Source organism: Suricata suricatta, chromosome X (assembly GCF_006229205.1).
Source record: "Suricata suricatta isolate VVHF042 chromosome X, meerkat_22Aug2017_6uvM2_HiC, whole genome shotgun sequence".
Taxonomy (NCBI): Eukaryota; Metazoa; Chordata; class Mammalia; order Carnivora; family Herpestidae; genus Suricata; species Suricata suricatta.
In genome coordinates, this window is record NC_043717.1 from 92,964,954 (window position 1) to 92,978,462 (window position 13,509).

The window sequence follows — 13,509 nt, forward strand, 5'->3', positions numbered from 1 at the left end:
AAAGGAATAAATTTAGAAGCCATAGACTCAGAATAAAGAGAAAGGGTGACATCTTGTCTTATAGTGAAACAGTCTAATGTAATAGACTGTTTCAGATAGGAGTTTCAGATAGTTCTGAATTGAAATCCAAGTTCTACTGCATACAAGCTATGCGACGACCTTGGGCAAATAACCAAAACTCTCAGGGCCTCAGATTCCTCATCTGTAAAATGAAGATGATAATAATACTTGGCTTCCAGAGTTATGAAGAATATTCAAGACATAATCTTTTTAAAATTCCTAGAATAATGTCTGAGACATGGTGAGTAGCCAAGTATAGTTACCTCCCTCTTCTTCCCTTTACTACCTTTTCTTTACCACAGTTGACAGAATGGAAATCTCAGCATGGGGAGCATTAAGAACTGTGAGGTCTTCTTAAGAACATTCCTAAGTGTTTCCTTTGCATCGTTGTTCCTCAGACTGTAGATCATGGGGTTAAGCATGGGAATGACCACTGTGTAGAATACAGAGACCAGCCTGTCCCTGACTAGTAAATACTCAGAGGATGGGCGCAAGTAAATGAATGCTGTGGTTCCATAGTATAGGCTGACAGCAGTCAGGTGAGAAGCACAAGTGGAGAATGTTTTGTGTTTACCTTGGGCTGAGGGAATTCTGATGATAACCAAGAAGACACATACATAGGAGACCAAGATAATTGTCAGGGACACCGACACATTAAAGCCACCACAGGCAAAGAGGAGATGCTGGAGGATCTGTGTGTCAGAGCAGGAGAGTTTTAAAAGGGGGGGAATATCACAGAAATAGTGAGTGATGACATGGGATTTACAGAAGGTCAGATAAAAGGTTGTGCTAGTGAGGAGCATCGTATTCATCAGGCCCACTGCATAACTGGCAAACACGAGCTGCAAACAGAGCCTTGGGGACATGATAATATGGTAGAGCAGAGGGCTGCAGATGGCCACATAGCGGTCATAGGCCATGGAAGCCAGGAGGAAGAACTCGGTGACAGCAAAGAGCACAAAGCAGCTTGTCTGTACCACACAACCAGAGAAGGAGATTGTTTGGCAAGAAGAGAAAAAACCCATCAACATTTTTGGAACTGTGACTGAAGAATAACAGAAGTCAATAAAGGACAGATTGCTGAGGAAGAAATACATGGGAGTGTGGCGTAGAGGGCTGACCACAATGAGGGCAAGGAGGCCCAGGTTTCCCACCACTGTGATTGCATAGATCAGGAAGAAGAGGGCAAAGAAGATAGGCTGAAGGTGAGAATCTTCAGTGAGACCCACGAGGAAGAAGTCACTCAACTTGCTGGTGTTGTCTGCACCCGTTGGGTCACTACAGGTCTGTAAAAGGAACGTGCATGACAATAATGAGAGGTGTACAGCTAAAGTCCTAAAACAGAGACCAGCAGAGTCTGGCCCTGGCTACCAAGGACATAACATACTGTGTATGTTGACTATGGTTTCATCATGGATTACTCATCTCTTGCCATCTCAAAGCTTATTGGATACTAGGTTTAAAGGCATAAGGATGGAATCTGGATCCAGAAGAATGGGTCTGAATCTTAACCTTGCCATTTTTTGTCTCTGTGACCTTGGACTGGTTTCTTAACTGGAATCTTCTCTGTAAACAGAGATAAAACACCAATCTTTTAAGACTGGTTGTAAAAACTAATAGTAGATATGTGTCTAGCAACACAAGAAGAGCAAATACTTAATGAAGTCTAATTTCCTTCCTCCTTCTATGCCCTTATTTTTAACACTGAAGCTGTCCTCAGCTAAAGCTTAAAGTCCAGGACAGAAATCTTAGACAAGGGAGCAACTCTAGAACCAGAACTCTAGTTCTTTCATTATCAGCTGTGTGTTTGAGAAACAGCAGGGGATGACTGGAGGGGGAATATCAAACAATATAATATAAAGGTAAGAGGACAAGGTCCAGGATCAATTACATGTTGTGTTAGAATCCAATTCTGTGATGTACTAGCTGTGTGACCTTGGGCTTAATTTATCTGAGACTCAATTTCCTTATCTTTATGATGAGAGTAAGAAATATTTACTTCATTAATTTACTGTGAAGATTAAAGAAGATAATTCATGTAAAGCACCTAGCACACACTAAACATGTAGTAAATATTAGAAACTTCTGTTAGGTCTATTCAAACTACATTCAAGCCTCTTTTAGATGGTCCCACTTGCCCACTGCTAAGCATAGCTTCCTAATTGAGCTCCCTTTACTAATCATTTTGTTGTAATTCTCCAGTGTGTTGTGTCTGTGACAGCTACTACATTCACCTAATACTGATTTAAAGATGGAGAAATCCAGAAATCAGGGCCTCAAAAGGTAAAGCAAATTGTCCATACTTTCCCAGGGATTTGGTGTAAGTGCCAGAAGTAGAACCCAGGTGTTCTGTCCACAGTGTTCCTCACACTTGGAGGATGTAACAGCGTCTGACATCTCATTTTTCATATCAAAACATAGGGGGGTGCTTTACCCGTAGCTCTTTGAAAAATTACAAGGTTGAATTCTTAGGGCCATTTCTATCTTTTCTCTTAATCAGAGAGATTGCCAATGTCTAATAGTATTTTATTTTAATACTATTTTTCCTGCTAAGAGCTGGGATAGTGAAGAACGATATATAGCATTGCACAAAGGATTTACATTATTGGATCTAGCATCAGAACACCTGGGTTTGAAACCTGATTCCATACTATTTTAGATCTACAGGCTTCAGCAAGTCTTTTCTAAATCATAAGATCTTTATCTGTAAAATGGGAATAATAACACTTGCTTTTCTGAGCTCACAAGATTGCTGCAAAGATCCAATGAGAGTCTGTAGGAAAATACTTATAAGGTGTAAGTATAGTCAGGGTCAATACTCAGAAAGCATGCACTGGGAAAGCCAAATCAACATTTACAAACTTCTATGATAATTGTTAAATTGTTTCTCTGGAGCCTGCTCCTCCCTAAAAACTGCCCTGGCACCTGCCAGTCTTCCTTGGCTTTCGTAACAATGGCCTCCATCTTCTTGTGGGCTCCAAGTCAGACCCTGAAAAAGAAGACTAGATTAGCCTCTGATAATCTGTAAGTAAATGTCTGATGCCCTTCTGCCACTCTCAGACTGTGGCTGCCTGGTTGTGGCTGGTGTTTCATTAGAGTTACCTTTATGGCCATCTTGGGAACTGAAGTTTCCACAGTGAATAATACTGGTTGTTAAGTTTTTCAATATTATATTGACTATATTAATAGCTACCAATAATAAAGTACCTAATAATTCCCATACTATGCTGGGTAATTAATATAAGTTATTTTGCTTAATCTTCTTAACAGCTTAGGAAATAACCACTATTATCATTCCCATCTTACAAACCAGGCAACTGAGGCTTGAGTACAAAAATGCTTTCCTGAAGATCTCATAGCTGGTTAAATGGCAGAATTGACATTTAAATATAGAATACATTTAAATATTCTAATGCTACTGTCATATCAATGCTGTCTTTTCTAAATGTAGAGTCATACAATTAAAGATTATTAAAATTTTTCAAGGGATTTACAAATCCATTCTTTGTTATCATGCTAATATTGGAAACAATTAAAAATGGTTTCTCTTAATTTTACAAATGATGAATCCAAGCTCCAAAAAGTTAGGTACATTGTTCTTGGGTGTGCATGCATTTATTAATTCAATGGATATTAATTGGGTGCTTGGTGTGTTCCAGGCAACACGATAGGCACTAGAGATATTCTCATGGATTTTACATTCTAAAGGAAGAGATGAACAGCAAACAAACAAACAAACAAACAAATTAATTAAAAGTTTAAATAAAACTATAAAGAAAAAAACAAGCTAATGAAATAGAGCTCAGGGTTTGGAGGACATCATTACAGAGTGGAAAGGAAATCCTCTCTAAGCAGTTGACATTAAAACCCAGAATCTGAATGAAGAGGAGTTTGCCATACAAAGATTCAGACTACACACAGACACTTAGTGATATTGTTAGGAAAAGAACCCAGCTCCCCTAAATTCTACCTACAGCTGCTGTCTCCAGATGGAAATAAGGCCTAAGTAGAAGATAACTGGGAATGACTGAATATGTGGGACTTTCAAACTCTTATCTACAAGCATCTCTGTCTTTTATCACCCACCTTTCTTCTTAAAATGTCCCTAGAAGTCACAAGTTTGTGCCAGTCACTTTTCTGTTTCTGTACTCATCCCAAATGCTCCAGGCTAGCATCAGTTGCTCAGGTCTTTCAAAATATTCCCTTAACAGACACAGAAAAGCTCATATGCCCACAACAGTAAAGCCTCTGGAACTAAGCTCCAACTTCCCTTCCCCAACTGCTCCTCTAAGCTTGGCCATTTCTGTATAATTGGCAGAATCGTTAATATAGGAAAGTTTTTGCCTTCTTGACTGGCCTCCTGAGATGCTGAGAAAAGTAAGCCCCAGGGCTGAGCAGCTGTGAGGTCCAAAATGGCCATTCCCAGTGGGGTATTTTCACTGACTCATACTGAGAGTTTGGGGACCTATAGTCACCACTGAGATGTTTTGGGAACAATTGGAAGAATCAAATTGACTATGAGATAGTCTATCTATATGAGATAGATTGTGTTATAAACTTTTTATGTAAAAGGTCATATTAAAACGTCTTGGCCACAATTAAAATAGCAATTGTTTCCCCATAAATTGGGATTCTAGGAATTACAGATAAATGGCCAACACAGAAGATGGTAGTAAGGATGTATTTCTCATTTTATTATCTGTCATATCATCTTGTTTACTCAACCCTTTACCCTAATTATAAACTATAAATCACTTTTAAACATCAAAAAATTATTTAATTAGTTTTTATGTGGTCAATAAAGTCTCTGATTGTCATTAAGTGTTCTAATAAAATAACCGTGTAATTGAGATGTATGTAGTGGCCAGCTTCTTTGAACTATACTTTTTTATTTTTTATTAAACCAAGTTTGAGTTGTGAAAGACTAGTTTCTATGCATTTGATTTAATTTTTTTTGCATTCAATAAATGTTTAACAAACACGTATCATGTGCCTGTAATTGTGCGAGGAGCTAGAAATACAAAATCAATAGAAAATTGATAATAGTCTTAGATAAACTCCATTCCTTCTCCCCAATACATGCACACATGTGAGTGTGCTCACACACATACACACACACTTTCTCATTTGGAAAACATGAACAGCCTCAATCTCCTTTGGTGCTGACTCATTAGCAGCTTTTATAGAAAATACCAAGTTATTATGCATTTTAAGGGCTACTGCTATTGACTTCAAAGCAAGGAAAATGTTTAAAAAGTAGATTTTATAGACATGCCTTTTGTGGGCAGATTCATTTAACTCTATTGCTTGGCTATGCAGACTTTTGTAGTCACTTTAAATAGAGAAATTATTCTCTTTTTTTTCAAGTTAAATTGTAGTACATTAGGTGATATTTGAACCAGTTTATGAGCTTTGGCTATAGCATGATAGGCTGACTCTATGTATTAAAGAACACTGTCCCCAAATTTAATTATCTTGGGGCATCAGCACCACCAAGGATAAAATGAACTATTTTGTCCATCACAACTGCAGCCTTTACTCAAATGGAGGTTATGGGATAACAACTTAAAGGCTAAATCATTGATGCTCAGAGACAGATGAGGTAATGTGCCAGCAGATTAAATTGGTGCCCATATGTATTTTTCTAGAAACCGTATCTCTTTCCAATACATTGGTATATTAATGGGGATTTCTTTATCCATTATCACTGCCTGTAGAGATATGGATAATGTAGATGCAATACCTGCTGGGCATTCAGTCTTGTGCACTATCAATTTCTCAAACTCCAAGGATCTCTCAGTGACTAGAGAAAAATTCTTGGGGGTCCCATAAACTAATTTATAAGGATTTAAATGATGGTGTCCATGGAATCCCCGTTTTTATTCTCATAGGTATTTACTAGTGAGTACTGTGTTATCTCAAACTATTTAATGGGGGCAGTGAAATAAATTAGTCCTCCAAATTGTGAAGGCTATGGATTTATTCCTAACTGAAGCATTCCTGTCTTCATAATGTGGAGAAGAGTGACCTTTCTGATGTTAATTTGTTTCTCCATCTGTGCCATGCATTTTGGGAGGACTTGAAGAACAGGCCTGATGATACCCAAATATACTTCCCCCTTTTGTATTACTGTGCTGATAACTTGATGGAGCAGTCACCTATCCTGGTGACAGATCTTGGGGGATGTTCTTTAACCAGTCTGCAGTGAATGAAGGCAGAGGATCCATCTTCATGGAGCTTGGAACATGGCAAGTTTTACTATTCTCCTTGAAATAAGTGCCTCCCCCTCACCTTAGTTATGATGTCATCCTGGCCATTTGCTGTCCCAAGTGAAATTTTCTCTAACTTTTCCCTGGGTTCTGAATGTATATTGTGTAGCTTAAAAGTTACAAATTCATGCTACATATTTTTAAAAAGAGTTATTGAGTTAGTACAAGGAAACGTGTAATTTCGATCACAAAATTTTATGTTATTCTTACAACAAGCCTATGTGGTAGGTACTATATTTATTTCTATTTTACAGAAGAAGAAAGTGAAGCTCAGAGAAAGTGAATAATTTTCCCAGAATCACACAGATGATATGTAACTAATGTTACTCAGGTCCTTCTGACTCTACAGTCTATTAATCCATGTTCTTTCTGCCATAACACATTGAAGTAATCTTTTAAAAACATTATTTGCTCATCTAGCCATCCCTTTTCTTTAAATCTAATGGTTCTCAACACTAGTTGAACATTAAAATCACCTAGGAGCTGAAAAATGTATCATACATTCTCAGCTTCTGACCTAATTGGTCTGAGGTGGGGCATGGGCAATCATATTTTTAAAAAACTTTCCAAGTGACAGTAATGCATTGCCAGAGTCAAAAACCACAAATTTGGAACTTTGTGCTGTGTTCCTTTTCTTGTTTCCTGGTTATAAGTAGCATACTTAACGCTAGTTACCTGATTCTTCACAAGGTATGAGGAAGAATTTACAGATTTCACTCAATACAACTATCGGGGAGAACTCTATGTACAATGGTCAGGAACTGTTCTCTTCAGATCTTCACAACTGTCTCCTTATCTATAGACTCTTGATGACCACTGAAACGGTGAACTGTGATCTTGGACAAACCCAAGGAATCTGATGATGTCATTTCAGGAGTTACTATAGACACCATTTTCATCCTTTTCCCATGAGAAGATCTGGAGAGACACATCTTTGATCATAATTCTGAAAGCTATGAAGTACTTTTATTGAGGGGTGCTCTTTCTCTCTCTTTTACATGACGAACTAACTGGACAGGTATATGTGTCAGGAACTGTTTGTGGCTCTGAAATTAGAGTGATATTTTCCTTTTAAATGGCACATGGAATTGAATCAAAGATTTCTTTTTATGTCTTTATTTGATTTTGAGAGAGAAGAGAGAGAGTGCAAACAAGGGAGGGGCAGAGAGAGAGGGAGACACAGAATCTGAAGCAAGTTCCAGGCTCCAAGCTTTCAGCACAGAGCCCAATGTGGGGCTTGAACCCATGGACTGTGAGATCATGACCTGAGCCAAAGTCAGACACTTAATAGACTGAGCCACCCAGGCATCCCTAATGAAAGATATTTTGATTGTGAAAATAATTATGAAGAAATACTGATATTAATTCATAGACAGCCATGGATGCTAAATGTTCTATAATGCTCATAAGAGTCTTGTGCAATTCTCAGGACAAGAATATGCAAACTCCAAATACCAATAACCCTATTATTGAAAAATAATATATAATCCAGATCTGGGATCTAACTTCTTGCCCCTTCACTGACAGTGGCTATGATCATCACCGTTTTTTTCCTGCTGAGACTTTCTGAAGGACTTTTTAGTCAATTTGTCAGTCAGCACTATCAAGTCCTTACTTACTGTACACTAAAGCTTTAACATACACTATGTGAAAGGAAAAGAAGACAATCTTTAACTTCAGAAAGCTCACAAACGAGTTGGAGGGACAAAATATATACCTATGAATAAGATTTAAGAACATTCCTCCAGGGGCGCCTGGGTGGTTCAGTTAGTTGAGTGACTGACTCTTGATTTTGACTCAGGTCACGATCTCATGCTTGGTGAGATCGAGCCCCACATCCAGCTCTGCACTGATGGCACAAAGTCCTGCTTTGGATTCTTTCTCTCTGCCCCTTCCCCTTCTCTATCTCTCTCTTTCTCTCTCTAAACAAACAAACAAACAAAAAAAAAGAACACTCCTCCAACAAGAGCTTAACTAGTAAATATATCAGCCCAAAGTAAGATGGCATAAATAAAAAGAACATAACCTTCATAGTCAGACAGAATTTGGTTCAAATTCTGGTCTCAAAGTTTTATTTTTGTGTGATCCTGGGTGTAGTTCTCAACATCTTTGAGTGTCAATTTTCTAATCTGTAAAATTGGATTTTACTGCACAATTTAAATTAATATTACAAATAATTGCTCAGTGCAGCACTTGTAACATAGAAAGTGCAAAGTATACAGCATTCTCTATCATTAAGAACAGCATTATATAATAAAAAGTATTTAACTAAAAGGGGCACCTGGGTGGCTCAGTTGGGTGGGCATCCTACTCTTGATTTTGGCTCAGGTCATGATCTCACAGTTCATGAGTTCAAGCTCCACTTGGGCTCTGTGCTGACAGCATGGAGCCTGCTTAGGATTCTCTCTCTCCCTCTCTCTCTCTCTCTCTCTCTCTGCCTCTCCCTCGCTCATGCTCTCTCTCATTCTCTCTCTCTCTCTCAAAATAAAAAATAAACATTTAAAAAAAGAACTAAAAAGTATTTGACTGAACAACATCATTAACCAACTGCAACTAATTAATATTAACAGACCACTCCACTCAACAATAGCAAAATACATTTACCAAGACAGAACATACCTTGGGTCATACAACAAACCATAGCACATTTCAAAAGAAATGAAATCATATAAAGTATGGTCTCTGACCATAACTGATTTAAACTAGAAAGCTATAACAGAAAATAGAAAAAAGAAATTTCCAATCACTTGAAAATTAAACCACCTAAATAATTAATGGCTTGTAGATGAAATCTCAAGGAAATTAGAAATCATTTGGAATGGAATGAAAAGGAAAAGGAAAATGCAACATACCAAAATTTGTGGATTTCAGTTAAAGTAGTGCTTAAAGAGAAAATTCATAGCATTGAAAGCATGTATTAGAAAATAAGAAAGGCCTCAGATCAGTTATTTAAGTATTTGCCTTAGGAAATTACTAACAGAGTAGCAAATTAAACCAAACTCAAGCAAAAGAAGGAAATAATAAAAAGCATAAATCAATGATATTTTTAAAGGGAGAAAGAAAATAAATAAAGCCAAAGTTCATTCTTTGAATAAAAAGTCATAAAATTGATAACTAAAACTATTTCAAAGAAAAAAAGAGAAAATACAAATTACTAATATCAAGAATGGTAGAGGACGTTACTACAGACCCTGCAGATATTAAAAAGAAAATAAAGAAATAACAATAAACAATTCTACACACAGAAATTAAACAACTTAGATGAGGTAACCAACATCTCAAAATCCAAATTAACAAAACTCATTAAAGATTAAATAGATAAAACTTGAATAGTCCTTTAACTATTGTAGAAATTAATTTAATAATTAAAAATCTTCTGAAAAATATATCTGCAAGCCCAGATAGTTTCACTGGTAACTTTTACTAAACATTTAAAGAAGATAAAATACTAATCTGTTCCAGAATATAGCAGTAAACATTTTCTGACTTACTTTACAATGCCAGCATCAGGTTTTGGTAAACCAAAGATAATGCAAAAAAAAAAAAAAAAAACACCTTAAAACTGTAAACCAATATTTCTCATGAACATAGAGGCAAAAACCTTAACAGAATATTAAAAATTTGAAACCACCAATGTGAGTAAAGCATTACAACCAATTGGGGTTAATCTAAACATGCTAAACCAGTTCAATATTCAAAAACCAATAAAATCAATCAATATAATCCACCATTTTTACTGTCTAAGGGAGAAAAAACTCAAATTATCATATTAGTAGATACAGAAAACATTTGACAAAATACAATATCTATTCATGATTTTAAAAAACTCTAAGCAAACTGGAAGTAAAAGGAAATTTCATTATCCTGATAGAAGGTACTTATGAAAACTCCATGGCTAACATCATAATGGTGAAGGACTGAATGCTTTCCTTCTAAGAGCAGGAATAAGGCAAGAATGCCTACTTTCTCAACTCTTATACAACAGCATACTAACTAACAGTTCTAGCTGATACAGTACGATAAGAAAAATAAAAAATAACATACAGATTGGAAATGGAAAAACAGCCCCATTTTTAGACAATATGATTATCTACGTAGAAAATCTCAGGGATATACAATGAAAACTTCCTAGAACTAATACATGAACTTAGCAAGGTCACAGGATATAGGGTCAATACACAACATTAAATGTATTTCTAAATTTAAGCGATGAACAATTGGAAGTCAACATTATATAAATATATTTGTATACCATTTGAAATAGTTAAGCATTCAAATGACAAACTTGCACAAGATTTGTATGCTGAAAACTACAGAATGCTAACAAAAGATATCAAAGAAGAGGTAAACACCATGATCATGGATTGGAGGATTCGGTGTAATAAAGATGTCAGTTCTCCCCAAAGTGCAAAGCAATGAAAATCCCAGCAGGTTTCTTGTGGTTATCATCACTATACTCAATAGGAATTTCTAAAACTCTGCATTCTAAAATTTATATGAAAGACAAAAAAAGAGAGAAGTAAACAGTTTTTAAAAAAGAACAATGTTGGAAGACTCATCACTACTAAGTTTTAAGACTTACTATAAAGCTACAATAATGAAGATGGTGTGCACTGGCAAAGGAATAAACACTTGGATCAATGGTCCAGAAAATAGAGAGTTAAGAAATAGACCCACACAAGGGACACCTGGGTGGCTCAGTCAGTTGAGACTTCGATTCGGCTAAGGTCATGATCTCCCAGTTCACAAGTTTGATCCCCGCGTGGGGCTTTCTGCTGAAATCTCAGAATCTGGAGCCTACTTTAGATTCTGTGTCTCTCTCCCTATCTGTCCCTCCCTTGCTCATATGCTCTCATTCTCCCTCTCTCAAAAATAAACATTTACTTCCATGCTCATGCTGTCTCTCTCTGTCTCTCAAAAATAAATAAAAAACATTAAAAATGTATAAAAAATAAAAAAATTTAAAAAAACATATAAAAAGTTTTTTAAAAGATATAGACCGATACAAATGTAGACATTTGATCTTTTTTTTAAAAAAAATTATGCTTATTTCTTTATTTTGAGAGAAAGAGAGAAAAAGTGCAAGCCGGGGAGGTGCAAAGAGAAAGAGAGACAGAATCCCAAGCAGGCTCTGCACCATTAGCACAGAGCCTAATGTGGGGCTCCAACCCACAAACTGTGAGATCATGACCTGAGCTGAGGTCAAGAGTCAGACACTTAACCAACTGAGCCACCCAGATGTGCCTGATAATTAATAAAGATGTATAGGAATTCCTTGGAAAAATAAATGATAGTCTTTTCAACAAATGGAACAAGGGGTCACCCAGATGCAAACAAACAAACAAAGAAATAAAAAAGAAAGAAGGAAGGAAGGAAGGAAGGAAGGAAGGAAGGAAGGAAGGAAGGAAGGAAGGAAAAGAAAAGGAAAATAGAAATGAACCCTGACCTCAACCTCACACATTATACAAAGATTAACTCAAAATGGTGCAATATGAAATATAAAACATAAAACCTCAAAACTTTTAGGAAACATAGAAGAAAACCTATATAATCTGAGTTTAGGCAAAAAGTTCTTAGAAAGGAGACCAAAGGCATGATATATAAAAAGTAAAAATAGATAAATAAGTTCTGTATTAAAATTAGGAACATTTTCTCTGTTAAAGGCACTGTTATGAAGATGAAAAGACAAACTGAATACTGGGAGAAAATATTTGCAATTCATGTCACATCAAAGTACTTGTTTCCAGGAGATAGAAATAATTCTGAAAACTAAACAGTAAAACACAATCCAATTTGAAAACCTGGGAAATGCCTGAGTAGATATTTCACTGAAGAGGATATACAGATGGCTAATAAGTACAGGAAAATATATTTAGCATCATTAGCCATTAGACAGATGCAAGTTAAAACCAACATAAAGTAACAATACACACCTATTAGAATGTCTTTAAAAATACTGGAATACAAGTTCTGGTGAGGATGTGGAGCAACTGGAACTCTTACACATTGCTCTTGGGAATGGAAAGTGGTACAGCCACTCTAGAAAAGAGTGTTATCATGTCAAACATGCACATGTCATAAAACAAAGCAATTGCATCTTGGTAATTTTTCATAAAAAACAAAAACTTATATCCAGAGAAAAAAGTATATATTATTGTTTATAGCTGTTTTATTCATAAAAATGAAAACCTAGAAACAACCTAAATGTCCTTCCATGGATGAGTAGTGAAGCAAATTTTGGTACAACCATACAATGGAATACTACTCAACAAAAGGAAGGGAGGGAAGAAGGGAAAGTTTCTGCCCTGGAGGCTCATAAAGTCTCAGACAAATGAATATGGAGGTCAAGATGATTTGATTGCCATGTTGTGGCTGAGATTTTCTAGTAGTGGAATGGAAGGAACTTGGGAAATAGAGAAACATGAGCCACACAGACAGTCATTGGATATTTATGGAGTGCCTTCCAAGTTTAGGCAATGCACTATCCTAGCAATGGGGACTGGTGAACTTAAAATGTATTGTACAACAAGGAAATGTGTACATGATTGCAGGAGGAAATAAGATACTAGCCATGCAAGGATTATAGATTACATGCATTCATAATAAGTTGAGTGTAAAGTGAATAGCCTACCATATATAAAATCATATTTTCTCACTGGCTTCCATTATGACTGGAGAAATGTAGGATTTTTATTTCACCTCATCTAAAATAAATATCACATTTCAGGCTCCAAATGGTTGATTCAAAAAACATGCTGCCTCTCTTGCTATATGTGAGGTTTAAGTCTCTATCTCTGTTAGAAGTGAGTTCCAGATGGTCAATCAAGGCACTTAAAAGTGCAAGATCTTTTAAAGTACCCTATGAATGTTATACCTCCAAGCTAATTCTCACTTGATGGGAATTCTCCCTGATCTCAAGTTAGAAATATGTAGTGCAAAGAGCACAAGCTCTGAAAACAGATTTAAGATGACAATCCTGGAGCTACCATTATTCCACCCATGTGACCTTAGGATTTAACTTCTCTGAGCCTTGGTTTTTTTATAATGAACTTTGTTCCATAGTATCATGTATATAAGAAACCAGTTATGCTATTGAAGTAGATAATAAAAGTTTGTACTTGTATAAATCATGTAGAAATTTCTAAGACTCAGCAGAGACAACAAACCAGGTCGTTATCTA

General features: G+C 36.2%; 1 protein-coding gene across 1 annotated transcript in view; it reads right to left on the reverse strand.

Annotated features, from left to right (window-relative positions):
• Positions 1 to 353: 353 nt before the first annotated feature.
• LOC115283504 (olfactory receptor 8D1-like) overlaps positions 354 to 13,509 on the reverse strand; it is a 55,417-nt gene continuing 42,261 nt past the window's right edge. The window contains exon 3 of the mRNA XM_029929704.1: positions 354 to 1,346. Coding sequence (XP_029785564.1) covers positions 354 to 1,346 — 993 coding nt within the window. The remainder of the gene's footprint in view (positions 1,347 to 13,509) is intronic.